General features: G+C 53.0%; 1 protein-coding gene across 3 annotated transcripts in view; it reads right to left on the bottom strand.

Moving 5' to 3' along the window:
• Window positions 1–26,215, bottom strand: part of CAMK2A (calcium/calmodulin dependent protein kinase II alpha) — a 77,377-nt gene that overhangs the window by 11,870 nt on the left and 39,292 nt on the right. For 2 of the 3 annotated variants that reach the window (XM_038740314.1, XM_038740316.1), the window contains exons 7-14: window positions 22,484–22,586; window positions 20,886–20,969; window positions 19,062–19,156; window positions 18,159–18,281; window positions 17,601–17,684; window positions 15,958–16,000; window positions 11,466–11,506; window positions 5,476–5,524 (exon numbers count right to left, since the gene is read on the bottom strand). In XM_038740314.1, the coding sequence (XP_038596242.1) occupies window positions 5,476–5,524; window positions 11,466–11,506; window positions 15,958–16,000; window positions 17,601–17,684; window positions 18,159–18,281; window positions 19,062–19,156; window positions 20,886–20,969; window positions 22,484–22,586 (622 nt within the window). Of the gene's footprint in view, window positions 1–5,475; window positions 5,525–6,721; window positions 6,755–11,465; window positions 11,507–15,957; window positions 16,001–17,600; window positions 17,685–18,158; window positions 18,282–19,061; window positions 19,157–20,885; window positions 20,970–22,483; window positions 22,587–26,215 lie in introns of all 3 variants that reach the window. The other variant, XM_038740313.1, reaches the window with a different exon arrangement.

Here is a 26,215-nt window from a genome sequence, read left to right as displayed (position 1 = left end):
AGGCCCTGATCCGTGAGGGACGTTTTGGGTCCGTAAGGTTAGGAGTGATTTTGGTGGGTGCCTAGATCTTTCTTCAAACCAATTTTCCAGGCTGGCAGAATTCTCAGGGGCTAGTGATACTTTTGTCACAGCTGGGTGGAGTGTAGCAATGAAGCAACATCTCACTGTAGCCGCCTTTCCCCTAGTTTGCAGGTGCAGAGATAGTAAGGACCCATGCTAGGTCTCAGGAAAAAGAGAGAGCTTGGCTCCGTGGGTTACTTGGAAAGTCCAACCCTGTGAAAGGACAGAGGATAGCCCTGGAAAGTTCAAATGACCAGGGCCACCCCTATTAAATATCCTACCTTCAGCAGTTCTAAACAGGGGCCACACACTGAAAGGGAGACTGAGAATCTGGGTGAGGAGTCGGCATTGGGCCCAATGAGGGCAACTGGAGTGTAGAGAAGCAGCATGGCTCAGTGGAAAGAACCCGGGCTTTGGAGTCAGAGGTCATGGGTCCAAATCCTGGCTCTGCCAATTGTCAGCTGTGTGACTTTGGGCAAGTCATTTAACTTCTCTGGGCCTCAGTTCCCTCATCTGTCAAATGGGGATGAAGACTGTGAGCCCCCATGGGACAACCTGATCACCTTGCAACCTTCCCAGTGTTTAGAACAGTGCTTGGCACATAGTAAGTGCTTAACAAATACCACCATTATTATTATTATTATCCCTCCTCCCAGATTTGCAATGACCATTCACGGCAGATCCACAGGAGCTGCAGGGCTGCTTCTCACCCGACCATCCCAGCCTGGGGCCAACCTGCACCCAGGAAGCAGCAGCCTCCAGCTCAGGTCACTGCTCTCTGACGGATACAGGATTTGAACGTATGAAACCCCAGAATGTCCCTGAGACAGTGCCTGGAAGACAGAACCATGCTGGAAGCAGCTTGGCGAAGTGGATAGATCATGGGCTTGGGAGTCAGAAGGTGATGGGTTCTAATCCCAGCTCTGCCATTCGTCTGCTGTGTGGCTTTGGGCAAGTCACTTCACTTCTCTGTGCCTCAGTTGCCTCATCTGTCAAATGGAGATTAAGACAGTGAGGCCCATGTGGGACAGGGACTGTATTCAACCTGATTTGCTTGTATCTCCCCCTCTGCTCAGTACAGTGCCTGGCACATAATAAGCACTTAACAAATACCACAGTTATTATTATTAGAGCCAGAGTTGTTCCCCCAATCCCTTGCTTGAGCTTCATGGAACCGCAGAGCCAGGGTTAGCAGCTGACCCTCTGACTCTCTCTGCAGCCGGGGAAGCTAGACGGCAAGGTGGCAGGCCTGGCAAAGAAGTGTGGCAGGGAAGGGACCAGACATCATCCCCCAAAAGCTACTGAGACATTTTGGAGGGAGCCTGGCTCCTTGGCCAATAGTGGGAAAACCTCGCTCTGCCAAGGGAGGGGCTGCGTTCTCCAGAGACAGAAGCTAGGAGAACCCAGGCAGTTTGGTTTCCTGGACTGAAGTCTTCTAATTGGCTCCTGGGAGAAATTCAGAAATTCAATGAGATGAAGAGTTTCTCTTTGCTTGAGCTATATGTGGAATTAGAGTGAGCTAGGGTCAGTTTAGTTTGGGGCTATATGAGACTAAACCCTTTTCTTTGCCGCTTCCCCAAGTAAACGCTTCAGGCAGCTCCATGGCCAATATGCATATAGTAGGTTTTTAGTTATCAGATCACCCATCTGGCCTTGTGGGTTTGAACCTCGGTGACTTAGATTACTACCCTGTAAACCTCAATTTAGGGATTTCCTGTTGTTTATCCTTCTCAATTTGTGACTGGACCTCAGTCATTATATTACTGGGAGTTTGGTTCAGCTGTGGCTTCTGGGGCCCTCAGAGAACTCTCAGCTGGATCGTTACTGGAGCACCAAATGTCATATTTTTCTTGGATCTCACTAAACTCATATGGCTGATTTTGGTTCTAGTTTGGAATTCTACAGCTAGGCTGTGCCAATTTCAATCTCAGGAAGCAAAAACTTCTGAAACTAATAGGAGTGATCTCCAGTTCCCTCCATCCCCTTCCTCATTCTTGGAACTCAAATGTAGAGGAAGAGAAGGGAAGAGGCCATACTTTTGGGAGAAGGATGCAGGTTTGGGCAGAGAGCATGCCACAGACACAGTCTCCAGCCCAGGAGCTAACATTTATCTAATGCTTGACTTGTATGGTACTCTCCCATGTGCTTAGTACAGGGTTCTGCACACAGTAAGTACTCAATAAATACAACTGATTGGCTGAATCCTCCTGATTAACCAGATGGCCCAAAGAGAACACCTCTATTGCCATTCTCTTGGGAGACTAGGTCTGAGCTGGGTTCAGACTTGTTTTGCTCTGCCCAAATCTTCATTTACTGGGAGTTTGCTATCTGTGCTCAAGAAGGGCATTGATCTTTGACTCCTTAGAAAATAATGGAGTCAAAGCCTACAGGGGAAGGAGCAAGGTTCTACACCATCAACTTAACACCGTTCTCCTGAGGACCCGAGATCCAGAATGCTGAGATTAAAAGTCCTTCAGGACAGAAGAACAGGCTGGCTCCCAGCTGCTGACTGATTCTGTCATTTGTTTGTTTTTGTCCCTCCCTTTTCCCTTGTCCCCTTCCCTGCCTTTCTGCTGCCTCTTAAAGATAATGAAAAATTTAAATTTCTTTTTGGCACCAAGGAGGAAGATTCTTCAGTCGAGGTGAAATGGAACTTCTGTAGGCTGAGGAGTTTATCTTTGGGAGCCCTACAGGAAATCCGTCAGCCCTGGCCTCTGGCCCAAGACTTCAGGGTGAGAGAGAGCCCTCACCAGCAGGTCCGGCTGGCCAGGGATGCCCAATGCTGCCACACTGGGCTCCCAGAGCTCATAGTTCCCTGCTTTTCCACCACTCCTCCTGAGCTCTCCTTGTTAACACTTGGGGAAACTGAGGCTCAGAGAAATAAGCTATCTGACTGGAGTGGCTGAATGAAGCAGGACTGAGATCAGCTGCCTGTCCACTGACACCTGGGCCCTAGTTCTCCAGTCTTTCTCAAGTCTCAGAGGAGATTTCAAATTTCCATGATATTAAAAGAGGGGAGAGAGGAAAGTGAGGAAACAGGGAGGAGGGGGGTAAAAAAAAAATAATCCAATCTACAGCTTGGAACCTGGCCTGTGCATTGGGTCAGGGGCCTTTAATATATTAATCATCAGTCCTTTGCTCTGGGGAAACCATCCCCAGGAGGATGACATTTTCAATTTACTTTAATGATGGGTCAGAGTCCACCTCATTTGTTGCTCCTCTCACTTAGAGTGGAGTCTTCACAAATTAACCCCAGAAAGATAGCCTCAGCCTGTGCCTCAGAAGCTCAGATGTGATGAGGGAGGAGAGAAAGAGAGAAGAGGGGGCAAAGAGCTTGCACTTCCTGTAGGTTTCTTGGGGAAGAGTCTGTTCCTCACTAGGTCCCTGCCCCTCCTCCTCTGCAGGGCACTGAGACCATGAGCAACTTCATTCCCCCTGTTCCAGTTGGAGAAACTAAGGTAGGAGAGGGGCCCGCCTGAGGCGGCTGGGGAATGGATGGACGAACCAGAGATGAAGCAATCTGGCTCTCTCCATTAGGCAAGCCTCTGCCCAGGTGGGCTGGAGAGAGGTGGGTGGGGGAGGACTGGCTTTTCTTTCAGCATTTTAAAGAGCCCCATTTCACACTGCTGCTTTTTATAACTTGAAATTTGGCTGTCTTCCTCTCAGCTGTTGGTAGAGACCCTTTTTAGCTGCATGTGAAGCTGCTTGTCCCTCTCTCTCTTTCCATCCAGCTGGCCCTGACACCCCCATTTCCTCCCCTCTCTTCCCCCCACCCCCCTTTTTTCTCTAAGAAAAGGGTACCACTGCCCTCCTGAGAACTGGAGGCTGTTGCCTCCGCTGGGAGGGATCTGAGCCCAGGGAGGAGGGGAGCTTGTCTTCCCTGCCTTCTGCCAAGGGGCTTCCATTCCACCTGGCCTGGTGCCACATTTGAAGGATCTGGGAGGGGGGTTTCCACGAGGATTTGGTGTCTCTGAGGAGTCTGTAGATAAATTCCCTTGAGGTCTGCAATCCCTCAGGGCTGCGGGGCCCTCAGCTCCTTTCTCCCTTCCCTCTAGGTGGAGGTCAGGATCCCCCCTCCCTCCCTTCCTTCCCCCCTCCCTTCCTTCCCACAACCCCTTCATAGTCTTCCCCAGAGCCTGGGCAGCAGTCACCGACCATCCCAGCTGAAGAGAGCACGTAAGAACCCAGAATCCTTAACTTGTCTCAGGTGAGGCACAAAGGGGCATGTTAATTGAGGTGTGGGAGAGCCATGCATGACTACAGTCAATCCACGACTCTCACAGCCACAGACCTGAGTGGGGCAGGCCACGGCAGACTCCCACAGGGCTTGAGCCAAGCTCCCACAGTCCCATGGGAACCCTAGGTTTCCCCCAGCACATTTAGGGCTGGGAAACTGTTGCATCAGCTAGGGCACACTGACACAAATGTAAGCAAGGTGGTCAGAGGCAACCGTCTGGGTCTTAAAACCCCCTCTGCCCCTGCCAACAGTGAGAGGTGAGTTCCAGGCCTCTTTCCTGGGCCCAATCAGAAGCCCAGGGGTCCTGGTCACCATAGTCCCAGGATTTAGCTTGGACTAGGCAGGGCAGAGCTGGACAGGGAGGTTGAGTCAAGGCAGCAGGCTTCCAAGATCTTAGCCATATCGAAGACGGAGAGATGCATTGGGCTGGTCTGTAGAATTGCATTCCAAGCAGGTTACCAGGCAATGAAACTCCTTGATAACATCAGTCCAGTTCAGGATGGGACTTTGGAGCCTGTCTGGAAGCTTCTTGAGGGCTGGACTACATCCGTTTATAAATACTGTGGGCAGGGATTATGTCTTCTACTACTGTTGTGCCCTGCCAAACACTTAATACAGTGCTCTGCACACTAGGGAAGTTCAGTGCATACTGTTGATTGACTGGTTGAAGTGACTCGTCACCAATGGCCATATGACTATATATGGCAATGCTCTTCCACCACTTCCCATGTGCCTCTTTCCTAGAAGACAGGGGTAAATCCATGCTCTAGGAAAGGTGTTCTATCCCTCCATGGAGATTTGCTTGATTCATAATGAGTTCCTGGTTCTTCAGACTTCTTGCCATCAAAACATCTCGTGTCTACACTATGTGAGGCACAGAAGGGCATCTATCGGTTTTGCTACAGTAGAACCAGTGGCTCTTTCATTATCAAAGGGGGATTTGAAGGGCATTTCAAGAGGATCAGCATGTTTAAAGGGGAGCGGAAGTCGATCCCCAGCAGCTGAATCCAGTGGGTTTGCATCCAAGTTCCGGGCCCTGTTTCAATCCAACTGTCAGCAAGGACGATACCTAGGGACCCCACCAAAAACATGGTGGGAACTTGCATTCTTGTCTGTGTCACCAAATGCTGATCATCTCCCCCCAGCAAGGGATGCTGGGGGCCGAGGAGACCTCCTACCTTTGGTGTCTTCATCCTCGATGGTGGTGTTCGTACTCTCAGAGGATTCCTGGACAAAGAACAGAGGAGATGGGAAAAGTGAGGCTCAGAGAAGTGTGGGAGGCCTAGGATTGTGGCCGGTTGACTGCTTACACTGTGGCTTTCGTCCCTCGGCACCCAAGGCATTCTGGGTGAGGACAGACCAACTGCCAGCATCCTACCAGAGCTCAGAGATGGACTGCCATTTCTGTATACCCCTCCTGACTTTCAATCCTAGGAGCAATGAAGAGAAGAAAGAGGAGCAAGAGGAGGAAAAGGAAGCAAGAGAGGGGGAGGAGGGCAGAAGGAGAAGGAGGAAGAGCTGGCTACAGAAGTGCCTTGTAGGAATGGACATATGGAAAACCCTACCCTCTGCTGGGAGGTGTGGGAGGCCCTGGGACTCTAACCAGAGGAAGGAGAGAAGGGGCTGTGGCAAGGAGGAGAGAGACACACCATGTTGACTGTACAATAGGAAAGAAATGGACAAATTAACAGAAAGAGTGAGCGTGGGAGAGGGAACTAAGATGAGGGTGTGAGTGGGGTTGTGCAGGGGTGAAAGAGACCACATTGGACTGCTGCATAGTCGGGAAAGAGATGGCACAATCAGACGCAGAGGGCTTCCGAGCCCCACACATTCCAGTGGCCCATCCAGCTGGCACCATCGAGACACTGGAAACCAGGCTGGCCTTGGAGGAGAAACCCACTGTGTGCCTGAGGCCCTCAGGTGAGTGACGTGGGTTGCTGCATTCCAGGTGTGGCTCCACCAGAGGCTCAGGGGTTCCTAACCCACAGTCCCTGGCCCTCAGCTTGACTGGCCTGGGCACCCCCCTCGCTACCACACAAGCACGGTTCCAAGGGAACTGTGCAAGCAGGGCCTCAGGAAGTGGAGACTCCAGCCAACTGGAGACCTCCAACAGGGCAGGGGGTGGGGGTAGGAACTCCTCAGGAAGCCAATGGGGCTGCTGAGCTGGGTCTGAATTCATTATTGGGAAGGTGGAGCTGGCATCAGCCCTAGCTGATGATGGATTGTATCAGCCCGGGGCCACTGGTTTAGAGGTGTTAACACCAACACACGCACACCCACACACACACACACACACAACACACACAGATATCACACACACCCAAGGCCCCGCTCCCCACCCAAGTCCCCAGCGTAACCACCAGGTGTGGGGCAAGCAAAGGTGCCCCCGAATTACCGGCGTTTAGGAAGACGGAGGACACTCACCATTAACTGAACGCTGGAACTGGACTTTCTTTTCTGGAAAAACAAGGAGAAGAGATGGGACAGGAAGAGACACAGAGTGAAAACGGTAGGGAGCAGGACTGAGAGTAGGAAGCAGAGGCTCCAGAGACATCCTGGGCTGTCCTGGGACAGGGAGGAGGCCTGGCACTCACAGAGATTTGGGCAGAGAGAGCACTGAGCAGGCTCCTGCTGTAGAGCACAACGCCATCAGGGGCCTGTCACAACCCTGCTTGGGCCTCTTCGGTCCACCCTCCAACTCCGGCATAAGCCTGACCTAGGCCAAGTCTTCCCACTCTGCCAAGTTTCGGGGAGGGGAGGAAGAGGACTCGGAGATGAGGCGTTCACTGGGAAACCTCGGAAGCTCCCGCCATTTCCGGTGGAAACTGGAGAGCTCATAGCTGAGCACTGATGTTCCCTACCCCAACGAGGCCTGGGGATGGTTAAGGAGCTAAGGCTCAGTTCTCGGGATCTGGATACCCGAGAACGAGTCTGGACAGTGCCCCAAAGACTAGGGTGAGACGGCTCAGGTGCCAGCCTTCTCATTCTTCCCTGGAAGAGCTCCAGGAGGAGGCCTCTGCTGATGGGGCTCAGGGCCCAGATTACAATGGTCAGACTGCTGGCCAGCTACAGGTCTCATTGCTCTTACATCTAATTGGATTAACCAAGGCAGGGATGGTGTCTACGAACTCTATTGTATTCTCCCGAGCGCTTAGTACAGTGCTCTGCACACAGGACGTGCTCCTCAATCAATAGTATTTATTGAGTACTGATTGTATGCACAGCACTGTGCTAAGCACTTGAAGAATCTGGTAGCTCAATAAATACCACTGATGGATTGAGCTTGGCAACGTCCCCATGAAGCAGGGAGTAGCGGGGAGGATCATTCCCAATTTAAGATGGGGAAACTGGGGCCTGGGGTGGGGAAATGACTTATCCAAGGTCATGTAGCCAGAGCTGAAGCCAGGGACTGGGACTTCATTCTTGCTCACTGCTTCTCTGGGATTTTGGCCCCTTGTCCTCCCCCCACCCACAGAGCGTTCAGGTTGAACACCGTGGGAAGCAGCATTGAGGACCACCTGTCTGGTCTTCTCCCTCAATAGTCTGTAGGAGTCCACTGAATGGGCATGGCCCCTTGGCCCTTGGGAGGAGAGGCGGTTTGGGAATTCTCTGAAACACAGATGCCAGATACACCAGGGCGCTGCAATGCAGAATGCAGAAGTGCCAGGCTCGCTGATGACTCATGGAAGGATGTCATCACAGCAAGGTGAACCCTTTGCCAGAAGAAGCCAGGTGTTCTCCGGCAGCAGGGTTGGCCCCAGGCTGGACCAAAGCCCCTTCCAGAACACCCGGGCCCTTGGTTCCTGGTTGCTGGGGTTTGGTTTCCATCTGAAGTGAAGGCAGCGGCCTCCCTGCTCTCACCCCTACCAGACTTCTCCTGGCACAGACTCTCTCTCCAAGGCGAGGGCCCTCCCGGGCCCTCCTCCCTCTGGGGCACCCCACAGGCCAGTGGCCAGTGGCCAGGCTAGCCAAGAGTGCCACCTGAGCCAGTCTGGTGAGGCTGGGAGTCAGGATGCTGGCAGCTGCCCAGCCTTGAGATGTAATCCAGTGAACTGAGGGTTCAGAGTCTCGCTAGCTCGGGTTGGCCCTCAGGGCACAAGGGCAGGGGTCTCAGACGGAACATGATGCGACACAGAGAGTGACTGCATTCAATTTAGGACACACAGTAACAGGATGGGGACACGGGGCAGTGAGTGCATTTGTTTACAATGTAACAGGATGTGACACCACACACAGGGCAGGGAGAGGCTTGGATCCACTGGAGAGTGAGGCCTCAGCGTCCCCACCGTCTGCTGACAGAGTGGAGAGAAGTGGGAGGAAGGGGAGAAAAGAGGGACGGGGAAGAGAGGAGGGATAAGGGAGGAAAACTTGGGCCCTACCAAACCCAGCTGGTGAGAAAAGGATCCTGGGAAATTACAGCTGTAGAAGCTTTAAGGGAATGGGAGGGGGAGAGGAGAGAAAGGGACTTGATTGGAGGAGGATGAGGCTGTTTCTCCCTATTGGCTCACCTCCAGCAGGCTCCTGAAGATGGGAATTTCATTACCTGAATGACCTCAACAGCCTTCCTGTAGACACCAGATCTCCCCACCCACCCACGGTTCCGGCTGTCAATGAAAATTGGGTCCCTCCCGCTTTTCAAAGGCAGACCAGACTTCTGTCCTGCTGAAGCCACCAAGATGAGCCCTGTAGTGGGGACATCTCACTAATGAACTGGTAACCCCTTCACCTGGTGGAGGCCCAGTCCCGAGACTGCAAGGGGAAGGAGAACGAGACCACTGTGGAGTACAGAAGGCCATTAGCTAAAGACAGAATCACATAGGAGGAAAATACGTGGATAGATCAGCCCTCCTCCCACCGCAAAGCCTGACTCCAATTCTCCCCCTCTGTGGAGAGGAGAATATGAATACCGGAAGTGTCTTCTGAGGCTCACAAAGAGGGAGAGGTCTTTACTCCAGGGGCAATGCCCACACTGGTGCCCACGAGGGGTTACAGTGTGAAGCCCCCAGGGCCCCCGGCTGGCTCCAACACCACACAGTGAAATGTGCTGTCTCCTTTCTTACTCTGCCCACTGCGGTGGCCAGAGCCAGACTCTGGGGTCAGGTGGAGAGAGCAGCCTGGGCCACTCTCCTCCCAGAGCCCCAGCTCTCATGGGTGCCAGTTGTCTCCTCCCAGATCAAGATCCCTGAGGGGTCATACCACCTCCCGGCCTGAAACCCTCTGCCTACTCCCAAAGTGATGGTGACCACCAGACCTGAGAGTCTCTGGCCTTGCCCTTTCTCACAAGCCTAGAGCTGTGGACCTCGGGCTAATTACCAATCTACCCAGCCAGTGTGATCAGTGGCCAGCTTCTCCCTACACCCTTTCCCGGAGAGAGTCCTCCTAGAGCTGGCTCACTCCCAGGAGGTGGATGTCTGACTTCCACCCTGGTCCCAGTCATCCAGGCTCTCTCTGAATAGCGCCTTCCTGCCCCAGTGGCTCCAGAAGCTTCTTGGCAGGGGGATTCACCTCAGACATAGGTTGGGCTCCTTCAGGGTCCTGGGCAAGGCCATGCTTGGTCATTCTGATCTCAAGGTCAAGGATTGCATCTTTCCCTCCTATTCCCCACTCATCCAACCACCCCTGCCCACCTCCCAACACCAAGGGAGCCATCCAACCCCATCCCACCAGCTCCCAAACTCCGGTTCAAAGACCTTCTGGCATTTGGCCTTTTGGGGCCTCCACAACAGCCACCCCTGGCATGGCCCTGGTCAGGCCTGGTCTACTGTCACCAACTCAGTGGCCATTCCCCATCTGAAGCAAGCAGCACCCACTTCTACAGGGGGTTGGGCAGGGACAACATCGGAACACTGCCCTGCAATATCACAATAACCCGACAGGAAGCACCAGTTGGGACCTGCAATCCCCATGTCAGAATGTGGCCGCACAATGACTTCGGGCTGGAGATGCGAGTTTCTGAAGGCAACAATAGCCAGCAGCAGCACAGAAAGTGAGAGAGAGGAAGAGAGAGAGAGAGAGAGAGAGAGAGAGAGAGAGAGAGAGAAGAAGAAGAAGAGCACCAAGGGAGGATTCTGATTCCAACAGAATCATCTTAAGCACCATCACCACAGAGAAAAGGAAGGGGAGAGAAGAGAAGGGGAGAGTCTACGGGAAGATGGGGTAAGTTGGGGAGCGGGCAGGAGGGGTGCGTGGGGTGGGGAGGAGGTGGAATTTGTCATCAGATGGCCCAGTGTGGGCCGGCCCTGGCTGGACGGGTATAAAGACAGCTGGTCTCCTCCAGCAGATGGGCAGAGTGACTCCCTCCAGCTATTCTTCCACAGAGGAAGGTGATTCCCCCTCAGTGACCCACTCCCCAGAGATCCATAGAGGAAAGGTGGGGGCTCGGGAGCCTGCGATGGCTGAATTTGGGTGGTTTCTCTCAAGATCTCGGTTCTGGTGGCTGCTGGGAGAAGGGACTGGGCCCGCTCCCAAGGCCAGCTATGAGGAAGATGGGCCTGGTTCCATACCTGTTGGCCCCATGTTTCAGAATCTCCCTCTCCCAGAAGGATTGGAGCAGGGGACAGGGGTCTTATTCCTCCCTGCCAAGGGCATATGGGAGTCTAATAAAGGAAGCCTCAGGGCTCCATCAGGCCCCTCCTACCTCCAAGAAGGAGTCTGTAAAATGCCGGTCCCCAAGCAGCTCAGGCTGCTATTCCTTTCTTTCTAGCTAGTCCCTTCCCTGCTCTGCCAGCTGAACCACCCCAGTCCTTCTCCTCCCTTGGCCTCTTCCCTCATCACCCTCCTTTCCTCCTGGAGTCTCCTTCTTTCCCTACCCCAGAAGTTGGGCAGTGAGGGGAGAGAGAGCAGGCTGGGGTGGGGAGCAACCACAGTGACCTCTCCACTCTTACTGGCCCGTGGGCAAAGGTCCGGCATGGGGAGCTGACGGCTACATCTTTGTGCCTTCTCCCTTAGAGAGGAGTAGCCAGATTTTCTCCCGCAACCAGACATGGCCTAGTACTCCCCATGTCCCAAGGGCTGGGAAGAGAGTGGACTGATACTCTTAGGGGAGTACAGGAGCCAAAGCCCCACAGAGGTCCCGGAGGCTGGGAACCCTGAAAAACGGCCAGCTGGTCGGGGCGGGATGGGGGGGATGGAATGGGGATGGGGGCAGGGAGTGGGGAGGGGGTCATACCTTCACGCCATCGTTCTTCTTATTACCCCCGCTCTTCCCTCCTGTGAAGGAGACAAAGTAGAGGGTTAGCAGCACCAGGCAGGGCACCAGGGCCCACAGCGTGAGGATCAGCAGCATCGGAGAGGGGTGGGAGGAGAGGGGAGGCCAACAGAGGGCAAAACCCAGTCAGGACTCCTCCGCTGAGCCTTCTGCCTCCTCTGCTGCCTCTCGAGCTGGGCCCCAGGGCCTCTTCCTGGGCGGCTCCGCAGTACCCCGCCTTCCCTCCCTGGAAGGCATCAGGGTGCCCGGCTTCTTCCGGGTGGGGTGACTCCCTGCGGGCCAGGGACAATCTACACTGCTCAGGAGAGCCAGGGGCCGATGTCAGGGCAGGAAGGCTCTCGGTCCAGTTCTGGAGGGCTCCCCGAGGATCCCATTCGCCCCGGAGGAGCAGGGGGGACGATCCAGAGGGTCGAGGGCTCTGGCAGACAGACGGACGGATGGGTGGGCCAGCGGGCGGCCGGAGCTCACGCCCTGTCTGTCTGTCTGTCTCCCTCTCTCTCTCTCTCTCTCTCTCACTCTAATTTTAGCCCCATGCTGCTGTGGTCATATGTCAGGCGATCCTCCCCCCCAGACAGCTGCAGCCCCCGTTTTGGCGATGACGAGGAGCAGATGCCCCCTTCCGGCTCCCGCCCCCCCACCCCGCTCCCCCCAGCCCAGCCGCCGCCGTCGCTGCCACCGTCCCAGGCCCTCCTCTGGCAGAAGGGTGCTTCGGCCCCTCCGTCTCAGAGAAAGGATGCCAAGGGGAACGCGGTGCCCATTCCTGGACCCTCCTGGGCCGTAGAAAACACGCCTAAGGCAAGCAGGGGCAAGAATCTGCCATATCTCAGCAATTGGGCCAGAAGGCAGATAAGCAGCTGCTTGGATCCTGTCCGGCCTGCTGAGGCCTCTGCCTTGCTGATCCTCAGGCCACCTTGGCCCCCTGGACACAGCCTGGCAGGGATTCCGGATCTGGGCCTCAGCCAGAGCATGCCAGGGAGCTCCCAGCCCAGTCTGGCACTCTGCCTTGAATCTCTCCTGGTGTCCTGTGAAAGCTTAGGGGAGGAGAGCAGGAAGAAAGGATATTGCACAGGTTTAAGCTCTAGATAGTCGATCGATCACAATTATAATCTTATCAACTTCAAGCCGCCCCGAAGGTCCCAAGCTAACCCGGAAGGCATCTCCAGTGGGGATGGACTGCCCCATCTCGCCCCACCTACATACACCTCTTAGACCTTAACACTCCTTCCAGCCAATTTTGCTTCTCCCAGCTGAGGGTGCCCTCTGAATCTCTCTCTCTCAGCAATCTCACCCTCAAGTTATTCTTTCATTCATGCAGAGTGACAGATTCCCCTACTGCATGCCAAGCACTGAACTCAGAGTCTGGGACCAAGATGCCTGTAAACTCACTGGGGGCCAGGAACGTGCTTATCAACCCCATTGTACTATACTGTCCCAAGTGCTTTTGTTTATGGTATTTGCTAAGCGCTTACTATGCATCCAACACTTTTCTAAATGCTGGGGTAGATTCAAATTAATTAGATCAGAAATAGACCCTGTCCCACATGGAGCTCCCAGTCTAATTAGGAGGGAGAACAGGTAACCCATTTTACAATTGAGGAAACGGAGGCACAGAGATGTCAAGTGACTTGCCCAAGGTCAGATAGCAAACAATTGGCAAAGGCAGGATTAGAACCCAGGTCTTTCTGATTCTCAGGCCTGTGCTCTCTCCACTAGGCCACCCTGCGTCTCAAGTGCTTAGCACAGCACTCTGCACATAGTAAGTACCCAATAAATACCACTGATTTATTGATTGCCCTTTAGAAGTTGACAATCTATTGATTCCCGGTACTTCTCTCCACAAATCTCTGATCCAAGCCTCAGATCGAAACTCTGATCCTTCCCTTTCCTCCTTTACCTTCTCCCCTAGTTCCTTTTGTCCCATGAGGAGCTATCTGTTGCCTAAGCAACTATTTAGGCAGAAAAATGGGAGGCTACGGAGAGTACCAAGTCTGCCAGGTTCTGAACATCTCCTTCAAAGCATTCTTCAAAGCTCAGCCGGTTCATTCCACGATGCCCCAGAAACAGAAGCGTGTTGTCTGTAAGCTTGCCTGTGCTTCATAGTCTTAATTCAGGCACAGCGATAGCTGGACACTGACATATATCTCAGCCAGAGACATTTTCAGCAAACAGAACAGTTGGCATTCTGTGCCCTGCTTGGAACCTATCACCTCCGTGGCCACTCAGGGACTAGGGGACTTGGAGAGGGGGCTGAGGGGTGAGAAAGAAGCAACTGCTAAGCTGGGCTCCAGTGCCCAGTCTTTGACCTCAACCTGCCATGGTTAAGTGAACTGTTGTCAGTGCTAAGCATCAAGGCTTCAGGTGCCTGTCCCAAGCCCTTCCCAGTAGAGGATGAGAGGCAGGAAGAAGAGGATGATGAGGAGGAGGGCGAGGAGGAAGGAGGGTGAGGAGGAGGGCAAGGAGGATAATGAGGAGGAGGATAATGAAGAGGAGGAAGGTGAGGTGGTGGATGAGAAGGAGGAGGATGAGGAGGAAGAGGCAAGGAGGAGGGTGAGAAGGAGGGCAAGAAGGATGGTGAGTAGGAAGAGGGTGAGGCAGACGATGAGATGGAGTGTGAGGATGAGGAGCAGGGGGTGAGGAGGATGAGAAGGAAGATGAGGAAGATAAAGTGAGGAGGAGGGAGGACAAGGAGGAGGAAGAGGAGGATGACAAGGCAATCAGGGCATCCCCAGGATTGGCAAATGGCACAAAGGATGACCCCAGTTGGGATAGGAGGTTTGCTGATGCTCACTCCCAGTGCCCAATGTGGAGATTTGCACACAGGAGATGGAACCTGCTGCAATAATGAAGCTATGGGGAACAGTGAGGCCTGGCCAAATGCACTGGCAAACAAGTTTCCTGTGGAGGGCAGAAGTTCAGGCCCCTTCCCCAGCTCCCAGGCAGCCAGAATGCAGCTGGCTGCAAGGAGTGAGGGAAGAAGGGAGAAAGAGAAGGAGGAAGGGAGGGAGGGAAGGGAGGAGCTGTTGTCTCAGGTCCTCAGATTTGAGATGCAGACCAGAATTCCCAGAGTTGAATCCATCCTGCAGTGCTGACTGCAGAGCCCTTCACCATGGAGAAATGGGAAAAGAGAAGAGGGTGGGAAGAGGGCACAGAATCCTGTAGAATGTCCCCAGCCAACAGCCTGGCTGGAGCCCATCTGAAAGATGGAGGGTTCCTTCGCTAAAGTTCTCTGGGAGTGAGCTTTCCCAAAATGAACCAATTCCCCACCTCCAGCAGAGGGGGGAATCTCCGACTCTCTGCCAGGGTCTTCCCTCCCTTGCCAGCCAACTGGAGTTTCTGGATAACTCATGCATCCCAAACCCTCAGCAGCGCAGGATAGGGTCAGTCCCCGCTATCTCTAGTCTCCCCTCAAACTTGCCTCCCCCATACCTCCCACCACAATCAGCAATGCTTCTTCCCAGCTCTTGATTCCCCAGTGACTCTCCTGAAGGCTTCCTTTTAAGATAATGGACCTAAATGTAGGACTTTAAAGTGGGTAGTTTCTTCAAGGTGAGGCCCTGCCAGCATGCCTTGGGGAACAGGCCCAAGGCTCCTTTGACAGACCCAGCTGCTACTTCTATGGGGAGAGGAGTTAGCTGAAACAATAAACATCTTTTCCTAGATTACCATTTATCCATGTAATGCAACCAGGTCAGCAACTTTAAACAGTTTCCCACCTTTTATCTCCCCTCGCCTTCCTTCTCCCTCACAGGTCAGTCTCGGCTAACTGGGCTGGGGAGAACATCCTTCTCAGCCTCCTGACCATAACTGAGATGCTGGCCAATAACCCGCCAGGTCTGGTCCTGCCCTCCCACGCCCAAACCCCCCCGACCTAGGATATTGGGGTGCTGAAATCTAACGCAGCTTAGCCTGGGGCTCCCCTCCACTCCGCAGTGTGGGGCAGATTCCATCGCACACTCTAACAACAGGACTGTTTGTTCTGGCCCAAATAGCTGTCGAGCCAATGAGATTTTTTTCAGCCCTCTGCTCCTTGCCGGCCCGATGTTCCCCTTCCCCCTCCACCCACCACTCAGCTGTTGGGCCCGGAGCCTCCCCTTATGTCAAGCTCCCTCTGGGCATAAGCCAGGTGCTCCTGGGAACAGGGTGGAGACCAGAATCATGTAGCATGGGTTTCTTGGGCAAGGAAGAGTGGCCAGTTCCATTCCCCAATTCCTTTCTTACCTGACCCCAGGCCCTACCTGAGAGATCCATGTGTATATATATACACATGTATATATATATATAGGTATATATATGTGTGTGTGTATGTGTATATATATACATGTATATATATGGGTGTATATATATACATTTGCATATATATCATGTATGTATATACATCTAACCCTGGATAAGCCACCGGCTAAGCGAGCAAAGTGCCCCAGGCCCCAGGAGTGCAGGAGCCAACACCACCTACCAGAGAAGTTTCGGGTGGCCAGCATGGTGGTGAGGATAGCCCCCTGAAACAGAGAAAAGACAGAGAGGCAAAAAAAAGGAGGGGAGAGGGAGAGATGGAGGAAAGAAAAGGGAGAGGAAGGGAGGGATAGGGGAACAGAGAGGGAAGGGAAGAAAGATCACTCTGTTCTGAAATCGGTTTTGCCCTTTCTACCCAGCTACCTGCCCCTCAGCCCGATGGAGCCCTGGAGAAAATGGATGTGGGTCTGGATGGAGAGGAAAAGGGGTGTTTCTCTAGCAGCATGGCTTCAGGGATGGGACGGGCTGAGTGAACAGTGACAGATATCTCCATGCCGGACAGGCCAGTCGAGGCTGGACTCCAGGAAGGATCCTACCAGCTAATTAGGGCTCCAAGGATCCATCAAAGCATTCAGGCCAGGCCCCTGCCCCCCTACACCCACCCCCACCATCCCTCCCAAAGCACTCTGAACTACAATCCAGAGTCTAGTTGGAGCGAGTCTCCCTTCCAGAGGTCCAGAACTCAGTACTTCTGGAGTTCTCTTCCCTTGAGAGGCCCTCCCTGAGCCTGCCTCTTGGCCCCAGCCCTTCTCAAATAAAGCAGGAATTAACTAGGAGGTGGTCCCCTCTCCCTGGACTTCCTGCATCCCCCTCACCCTGGACATCCTGCAGCCCCCTCTCTCTGGGCTTCCTGGGTCCCCTGAGCCAACTTTCCTTTAAATAGAACCTGTTTCACTGCCTCAACTCACAGGAGAGGAACAGCTCCCTGGATCAGGAGGCAGAGGGTAATAGGGGAACCTTTGAGCCATAGGTGGATACAGGTACTCCCTGATTCTTCTACTCTGGGCATCCTGGAGCAATAATGTGTCTAGATGGCAGGGCTGAAGCAGGCACTGGGAGAACCAGCAGCTCCATTGTTTGCCCCAGGAATTGGGTGGGGGTGGGGGGAGCTTGTGCAGGAGGGCGCAGGGGGAAGCTATGGGGCAGGGGCCATACTGCTGCTCAGATAGCTTTTTTCCTATGGAATTTGTTAATATGTGTCAAACACTGCTCTAAGTGCTGGGGTAGATACGAGTTAATTAGGTTGGACACAGTTTCTGTCCCACATGGGGCTCACAGTCTAAGTAGGAGGGAGAACAGATTTTAATCTCAGTTTTACAGTTGAGGAAATTAAGGCACAGAGAAGTGAAGTGACTTCCCCAAAGTCACAGAGAAAGCAATTGGCAGAGGCAGGATTAGAACCCAGGTCCTCTAACACCCAGGCCCACGTTCTTTCCACTAGGCCATGTTTCTCATAACTTAAATGAAGTGGGTGCCACCTAAAAGGGTTTGGGGTCCTGTGCCCACTCTGGTCTGGGACACGGAGCTGCTGCCCTGCAGATTCCAGAGTTCCTGGTATGGTGTGGGGGGAGGTGGGCCAGAGGAGCAGAAGGGAGGAGGGGATGCTCACTACTTTGTTGAGACTGAGCATTATTCTCCCTGTCCTTTCCTTCAGCAAGGCTGAGCACCTTGTGAACATCTTGTGTTCCCATCAGGGCCCAGCTGAGCCAGCTCCCTGGCCCAGGATTTCCCACTCTGCTCAAGAGCAGAAATCCAGTCCAAACCAAGAGGTCGGGATAGTCAGTGTGGATGACAGGCGACCGGTACCTTCAGTTTCCTCCGAGCATTGAATTTCTTCAGGCAGTCCACCGTCTCTTGCCTGTGCATGCATGAAGCCACAGTGGAGCGATGCTAGAACAGAGGGGAGAGAAGAAGATAGTCAGCAAGAGGGAGAGCCAGGAGCCCTGGTGGGGCTTTTAGCCATGGGAGAACCTTTAAGGAGTTGGTTTCGGATTGAATTCGAGAGCCATCCTGAAAATCTTCCGGTCTTGGCTTTCTCCTTCTGAGGCGGGTAGCTGGCTCATGGCCAAATACGTGTGGGCAGAAGCCCCTGAGCAAGTCAAAGAAGCAAAGACAACTACCGGAAGGATGCTGTGAAAACTCAACTGAACCCTGACATGATCTTGCTAGATAGGATCTAGGTGGGGCTGGTCCGTTGGTCGTCCTCCCTGCAGACTCTGCTCTTGAACCCTGGGGAGTCCCAGTGGGCAGAGTTCAGAGCCACAGTGGGGTCTGAGCTGGGCACAGTGAGTCCCCAGGCCTTGTGCAAGTCTCCTTTGCTGCAGTTTCTGAAATCCCAGGGTCGCTGACAGACTCCTTACTCACCGATATCCAGGGGTGTTTCAGGGCTTCAGCGGCCGCAATGCGCTTGGAGGGGTTGATAGTCAGCATCTTGTTAATGAGGTCTTTTGCTTCGGGAGTGACCGTGTCCCACTCGGGGGATGGGAACTGTAAGGGAAGAGGAGTCAGACCTGCTCAGGGAGCCCCTGGCAGCCCCTGCCATCAGCAGGGCTCTTGCTCCTCTGGAGAAGGACAGGGGAGTCCCGCAGCCTGGCCCTTGTTATAGCTTGTGGCCCACTAGAGATGAAAGAGGACACACAGCTGGTGTGAGAAGCCCCTTCCTGAGTGGAAGAAGTGAGTCTGAGGACAGGGAGGGATCCCCTGCAGAAAACAGGCGCACTATAAAAGCCCATAGAGATGATGGTACTCACGTTCCCAGAAATTGACTCCCCACTCTTAGGCTGGCTGACCCTTCAGTGGGGAGAGACCGTTGACTGTGATCCAACTCAGGAGCTGTGTCGGGTGGCCTGAATCGCCTGCTACTGAGCTTCCCTCACCAAGCATCCCCCCGAAAGGGATACCTGGGGATTTCCTGGTCCATCTGGGTTTGCCTCAGCCTCCCCATCATAATGGGTGACTATTTCCTGGGCATCGACAATGGGCAGAACGCTGCACCTGGTTTTTGGTGTTCAATATCAGGAACCTCATGCTGGGCTCTATCTTCCCTGGACCCAGTCTCAGTACCAGAGGGCTTGAGGAGAAAGTGAGTCTGAGGGATGAAGGGAGGCAGGGGAGGCCTTTGGTCCAGGCCCTCTCAGGGAGAACAACTGAGGTATTTTTGGTCTCTCTGGTTGCGAGAAACCAGGGAAAGACTCCATCTAGGGCCAGTAGTGGGGAGGAGGGAGCAAGAGACGGGAGAGGAGGAGAGGAAAAGAGGAAACCACTCACATCATAGGCCCCAGCTTTGATCTGCTGGTACAGTCGATGTTGGTCTTCATCCCAGAATGGGGGATACCCAACCAATAGGATGTACAGGATCACACCTGGGGAAAGGAAACCAGGGGACCATCACCCCCAGCTGTGGGTCTAAAATCCTTCTCTCAGCCTGAAGCTGGAGGAGGGAGAGGAAGGAAGAAGGGAGGGAAAGGGGTAAGGGGAGGAGAGAGAAAGAGAGGGGAGGGAAAAAGAGAGAAGAGGGGAGTGAAGAGGAGAGGGGGAGGGGGTAAGAGAAGAGGAGGGAAGGAGAGGAGAGGGGAGGAGAGGAAAAGAGCAGGAATGGGAGGGGAGAGAAGGAGAGGAAAGGGGCGAAAGGGACAGGAAAGGAAAAAGGGAATACCAGACAGGAACACTTACATATATTTGTCTTAGCCAACTAGGCTCAGGACAGAAAATATTTCCTTTCCCTCTGCTACCTGGGATTAGCGCATATTGGCTGATCTAAGATCACGTTTCCCAGAGGCTTCACCGAGGCCTACCACACACTCCTCAAACCTCTCCCCATCACTCCCCAAGCCAGGATTGGGAGGAAGAGGGGCTCACTTCTGGAGGCCTCTGCGCAATGGGAACCTCCCCTGGCTGTGGTCCCCTCAACATGGAGGGCATGGGAGGGGGGGCGGGGAACTGCCAGTTCCCTGGGCCCTTGCTTAGTGGACACTTGGGAAGCCAGAGAAGCTTCATGGGGATGGGGTTTGCTCCCACATGGGCCAATTCTCAGCAGAGCATCACTAGCCTTGGCCAATCACTGTGGACTGGCACTGAGCCAGTCAGGGGAAGGGTTAAACCAGCGATTCTGGGGACTTGGCCAAGCATTATTTAATCTCCCCCACTCTGGGTTGGAGAAAGATGCCCTGCTCCCACTGCTGGGAGAGAAAGGGATGCCCAGAATCCTTAGCTGTCTGCACCTTCCTTTGCTCTCCCCTGTCCACTGCCTCTCCCAAAGTCCTGAGACAGGGTCCCATCCCAGTTTTGGACTAAGACCAGGAGTGGGCAGGGGGTTCCCCCAGACAAGGGAGGGAGCCAGGCATGGTTGGAGTCAGAGCACACCCACCCTCTGCTGGCTCTAAGCGTCCCCTGACCAAGTGGGCAATCGTCTAATCGGCTCCCAAAGCCCCCAGCCAGAGCTGTGAGATGCCTGAAGGGACACGTGGGCACAGTCGTGATCCCAAAAGGGGCACACAGAGAAGCACCAGCTAGGCCCTCTGGGTGGGGCTAAAGTCACAGTGAACCCAACTGACCCACAATTTCCTCTGCAAACAAGATGTGCGAAAGGCCAGGACAACCGGGACATTTGTTAAGCGATTACTATCTGCCAAGCACTGAACCGAGGGCTGGGATAGATCAGACATAAACCAGATCAGACATAGTCCCTGTCCCACAAGGGACCCATGGTCTAAGGGAAAGGAAGAACAGGTATTTTATCCCTATTTAACAGTTGAGGAAACTGAGACACAGAAAAGTTAAGTAGCTTCCCCAAGCCACACAACAGGCAAGCAGCAGGAACAAGATTAGAACCCAGGTTCCCTGAATCCCAGGCCTGTACTCTTTCCACTAATCTACCCTGATTCCCATGGCACGATCGAAAGCATGCAGGCGAGTTTGACCCGGTGCCCTCAGTGACCCACAAGAAGGTAGCCTGGCACATCTAAGGGCCCAGGAGGAGCTGGCCTGGCAACTCAGACGGCAGGCTCCTGGCTACTTGGGCCACTCTCCCAGAATACTCTTCTCCAGCTTGACCACTTTCTGCCCCGTTCCTGAACCCGAGTTCAGACTCACCACACGCCCACAGATCCACCGGCTTCCCGTAAGGGTCCTTCCTGAGCACTTCTGGAGAGAGGTACCCTGGAGTCCCTGCAAAACCTGTTGACCCCCAGAAAGACAGACAGACGGACAGACAGACAGAGCCAGTTAGCATCTGACCCGTCACCCGCAGTGCGTTCTAGATGGACAGCCAGTGGGAATGATGGGCGAACAGATGATTGCCCATTTTCAGTTTATTTCCTCAGGACTAACATGCACATTATTAAATTATACAGTCTCCAAGCTTTGGTACCGGTTCATTAACAACACTGCCGAGACAGGAAGCCCTGACCTGATGGGGTATGATGGGGCCAAGTGAGTCACGCAGGGCAGAGAAGCAGTTTGCACCAACCCAAGGGGCCACCCGGAACCTGGGTTCAAATCCCACCCATCTTCTTCCCCTTAGGATCTGTCTTCTCCTGGAATGGAAGGAGAATCCCAGATTGGAAGTCTAGAACAGGGATGAGGGGAGATTTGTGAGTGCAGAAGGCCTGACTCCCAGTTCTGGGCTCTTTCCTCTAATAACAATTATTGATAATTATGGTATTGGTTAAGTGCTTACTATGCACCAAGCATTGTTCTAAGCACTGGGATAGATACAAGGTAATCAGGTTGTCCTACATGGGGTTCAAAGTCTTAATCCCCATTTTACAGATGAGGGAACTGAGGCACAGAGAAGTGAAGTGACTTGCCCAAGGTCACACAGCAGGCAAGTGGCAGAGCTGGGATTAGAATCCATGTCCTCTTTCTCCCAAACCCATGCTCTTGGCTCTAGGCAATGCTGCTTCTCTAATCCACACTCCTTCCCTGGCATGATCCAAAGCATGCAGTCAGATTCAGCCTGATGCCCTCAATGACCCACAAGAAGCTTGCTTGGCACATCCAAAGGCTCAGGAGGAGGTGGACTGGCAATTCAGCCTGCAGGCCCCTGGCTACTAAGGTCACCCCACTAAGGTGAGCCAGGCAGCTCTTGGTCCGTTGCCTCTCTTCAATTCCCACAAAGCTCCCTTGCTGACTTTGCGCGTGCAAGGGTCCTTGAAAGAGCTCTGAATGTGGCCTCTGTCCCAAAATAGATTCATTCAATCGTATTTACTGAGCGCTTACTGTGTGCAGAGCACTGTACTAAGCGCTTGGGAAGTACAATTTGGCAACATATAGAGATGGTCCCTACCCAACAGTGGGCTCACAATCTAGAAGTCAAGGCAGTTTCCAAAGTGCTGAGCCCCATCCTCTCTCTCTTCTCTCTTCTCTCCTCTCTCCTGAGGTTCCAGCTCTGTGCTGAAGACCTTCATTCATTCATTCATTCAATCGCATGTATTGAGTGCTTACTGTGTGCAGAGCACTGTACTGAGCGCTTGGGAAGTACAATTTGGCAACATATAGAGACGGTCCCTACCCAACAGTGGGCTCACAATCTAGAAGTCAAGGCAGTTTCCAAAGTGCTGAGCCCCATCCTCTCTCTCTTCTCTCCTCTCTCCTAAGGTTCTAGCTTGGTGCTGAAGACCTTCAGACCCTTGTCTTCCCATCTTTACTTCTAGCCCCCAACCATTTCCGCCCCCCAACCCCCAACTCACCAAACCAGGCCTGCTGTTCCCCTTCCACTTCAATCGCCAGGCCAAAGTCAGCCAGCTTCACGGCTGCTCCCTTGAGCTTGGAAGCTAGCAGGAGGTTCTCCGGCTTTGTGAGGGAGAAAGAAGAGAAGATGGAGATGGGAATGAGTGAGACAAAATGGCACAGGGACAGCTGGAGAAGTGAAAGGAAGGAGAGTCCAATGCAGAAAGAGACAGAACGAGAGAGGAGGAAGGAGTACCCACTCTGGTCACTGGCGGCAAGCCTGGGCCTCTAAAGAAAAGGCCGGCAAGTGAAATATGGTCAGGGAGATCCTACAGGTCACGGGGGAGGTCAGATTCACTGCCAATACCCTTATTAGAGCATGGGCCTGGGGGCCAGAAGGGCCTGGGTTCTAATCTTGGCTCCGCCACTTGTCTGCTGCGTGACCTTGGGCAAGTCACTTAACTTCTCTTTGCTTCAGTTACCTCATCTGGAAATGGGGATTAAGACTGAGAGCCCCATGTGGGACAGGGATTGAGTCCAACTTGATTAGCCTGTATCTACCCCAATGCTTAGAACAGTGCTTGACACAGAGGTAGCACTTAACAAATAGCATCATTATTCTAGCTCCCGTGACCTGGCTTTGCAGAGGCGGGCACAGGACATTGATGGCACTGGTCGGTGCCCCTAAGTGAGAACAGAACTCAAGGGTCCTGACATCGAGACTTGGCCAATACCTCATCAACACCATTAACCGAGTGCCCATTCTGTGCAAGGCACACTGTCCTGGCAGCACTCCATTAGCTAATACCCATTATGTACCTCCTCTATCCAAACAACTTTAATCAAATGACTTAGAGATTCTCAGTTCTGCGCTCCCCAGTAAGACAGGAAATGGAAATAACAATACTAGTGATTATGCTATTTATTATATGCCATGAGCTGGGGTAGATCAATCAATGGTATTTATTGAGTGCTTACTGTGTACAGAGCCTTGTACTAAGAGCTTGGAAGAATACAACAGAATTAGCAGACCTGTATAGCTCCTATGTGATGAGATCAGACTCAGGCCCTATCCCACGCAGGATTCACAAGGGAGAGGAAGCATCTTATCCCCATTTTACAGATGAGAAAACAGGCTCAGAGGGGTGAAGTGGCTTGCCCAGGGCCTCGCAGCAGGTCAGTGATAGAGCAGGAACTAGAACTTGGCTTCCCTGAGTCCATACCTTGCTCCTTCCCATCACATGGACTCTCTCATATTACAGACCAGAGGTTGGTTGTTAGCTTTCCTCTCATACGGGTCTTTCTGAATGAGGCTCTTGAGCGGCTCCCCTAGAAAGTCCGCTCATTGGCATCCTTCAGTTATTCCACCCTGAGGAGTCACTGCCTTGGGGGTTGGAGGGAAAGGGGGACAGCAGCAGGGAGCCGGATTTGGCTGACTTTAGGCTTTGGATGACCGGCAGAGAGCTTTCTGCCAGCGCAGTCAACTCAAGGCAGATGGCCAGAAAGAAAAGGGTGACGGTCTCTTGGGTTTCTGGACACGTCTTCTTTAATTTCCACTTCAGGTCTTAGAAAAGCTATTCCACCCCGGGCTTGGGCCTGGGTGGAGCTGCCCCTGGAGGAGAGCCAGGGGCCGGAAAGGATTGAGAGATTGGGGACACAGATGGAAGAAGGAGCTGTTGGGAACCAGTGAGCAGGATCGATTCTGGGCTCCGCCTCCTGCCTGCCAGAAGTGTGGGGGCTTGTTCTATCCTACTTGGGTTTGTGGGCCAGGGAGGTGTGAAAAAAAATTTCCATGATTTCAATGCTAGGGCGGCTGGAAGAGAAAGTCCCGGGAACAAAGGAGTCTAACCTGTAGTCTCTCCCAAGCCCTAGCTTGGTGCTCTGAGCCCAGTAGGTGCTCAGTGCTCTGAGCCCAGTAGATGCTCAGTAAATATTCCTGATTGACTGACAAGGATGAGTTCCTGGAGTCCCTCTAGACTGTAAGCTCTTTGTAGGCAGGGAACATGTCTACCAACTCTGTCATATTGCACTCTACCAAGTGCTTGGTACAGTGCTCTGCACACAGTAAATGCTCAGTAAATACCATTGATTGATTGATTGATTAGAGTGACACAGGGAAGGCTCAGTTCAGGGGCTCTCACCTTCTGCAACACATCGCCTAGCCCTGAATAATAATGATGGTGTTTGTTAAAAGGTGATCAGATTGTCCCACGGCGGGGCTCACAGTTTTAATCCCCATTATACAGATGAGGTAACTGAGGCACAGATAAGTTAAGTGACTTGCCCAAAGTCACACAGCTGACGGTTGGTGGAGCTGGGATTTGAACCCATGACCTCTGACTTCAAAGCCCATGCTCTTTCCACCAATAGGCTTCCCTTCCTTTCCAGGGAGCAAAATATCTAAAGGAATTGTTCACCAAGTTCAGGCCAGCCCCAGTCAATCTCCAAAATAACCTTCTGAAGGAACTTTCACTGTTGCTGATATTGCTGATGATCTGGTTTTTTTTTTTTTATGGTATCTGCTAAGCACTTACTAAGTGCCAGGCACTGTACTAAGTGCTAGGGAAGATACAGGCTCATCTGGTTGGACACAGTCCGTGTCCCGCATGGAACTCACAGTCAGTCTCCATTTTACAGATGTGGTAACTGAGGCACAGAGAAGTGAAGAGACTTGCCCAAGGTCACGCAGCAGACAAATGTTGGAGCTGGGATTAGAACCCAGGTCCTACTGATTCCCAGGCCTGTGTTCTATCCACTAGTCCACGCTGCTTCTCCAAGCAGTATACTCTGTGGTAGTGAGCCTCCAGCTTCTAGACTGTAAGCTCTTTGTGAGCAGGGAATGTGTCTACCAATGCTGTCTACTCCAAGTGCTTAGTACACTGATCTGCACATGGTAAGTACTTAATAAATAGCACCGATTGATGATTGATTTGGCTCTCTGCTTCAAGCTCAGTTCCTTAGTCTTGTTTTCCAGCCCTTATGCTCTCATTGCTCTGAAGTAGTTGCTCCTCTCTCTGGATTCTCCCAGCTCTTCTCCTTCCATAGTTCCGGAGACATCTGCTGCCCAGCACGGGTGAGTTTTGTTCTCTGTCTCCCCCTTTTAGACTGTGAGCCCACTGTTGGGTAGGGACTGTCTCTATATGTTGCCGACTTGTACTTCCCAAGCGCTTAGTACAGTGCTCTGCACACAGTAAGCGCTCAATAAATACGATTGATTGATTGATTGATCTCTCCATGGAGTAGGCCTCCTTCAGCTTGTGTTCCCATCTCTCGTGTGGATTCCTCTCAGCCCCACCTCTCCCTTTCCAACCATGTTTCTGAAGGAGTTTTCACAGTTCCGCTCCCCAGAAGGTCAAGAGAAAGAGGATGAGCCAACTTCTGCTCTAGAGGCCAAACACCAACCAGGGACAGACCCCTCTTCGGTAAGCTCATTGTGGGCAGGAAGTGTGTGTACCAACTGTTGTATTATACTCTCCCAAGTGCTTAGTATAGTTCTCTGCACACAGTAAGCAATCAATCAGTACGAATGATTGATTGATTCTCTGTTCCACTCTGCAGGAGGGTTCAGAACCAACACAGCCCCCTCCTCTAAAGGCCTCCTTTGAGTTGACACTGACTCTGTCAGCTGAAGAGTTAACGTGAGGGTAGAGTCCACGACTGAAGCTTCAGAGAAACTAGGTCACCTCCAGGCGGAACGGCAGCTCTCCCTTCTGAGTCCAACGAGGTCGCACCAGCGACCAAGGTTTCCAAAT

Source organism: Tachyglossus aculeatus, chromosome X1 (assembly GCF_015852505.1).
Source record: "Tachyglossus aculeatus isolate mTacAcu1 chromosome X1, mTacAcu1.pri, whole genome shotgun sequence".
NCBI classification, from domain to species: domain Eukaryota; kingdom Metazoa; phylum Chordata; class Mammalia; order Monotremata; family Tachyglossidae; genus Tachyglossus; species Tachyglossus aculeatus.
Note: the sequence above shows the minus strand (reverse complement) of the source record. Positions and strands in the feature narration are given on the sequence as shown.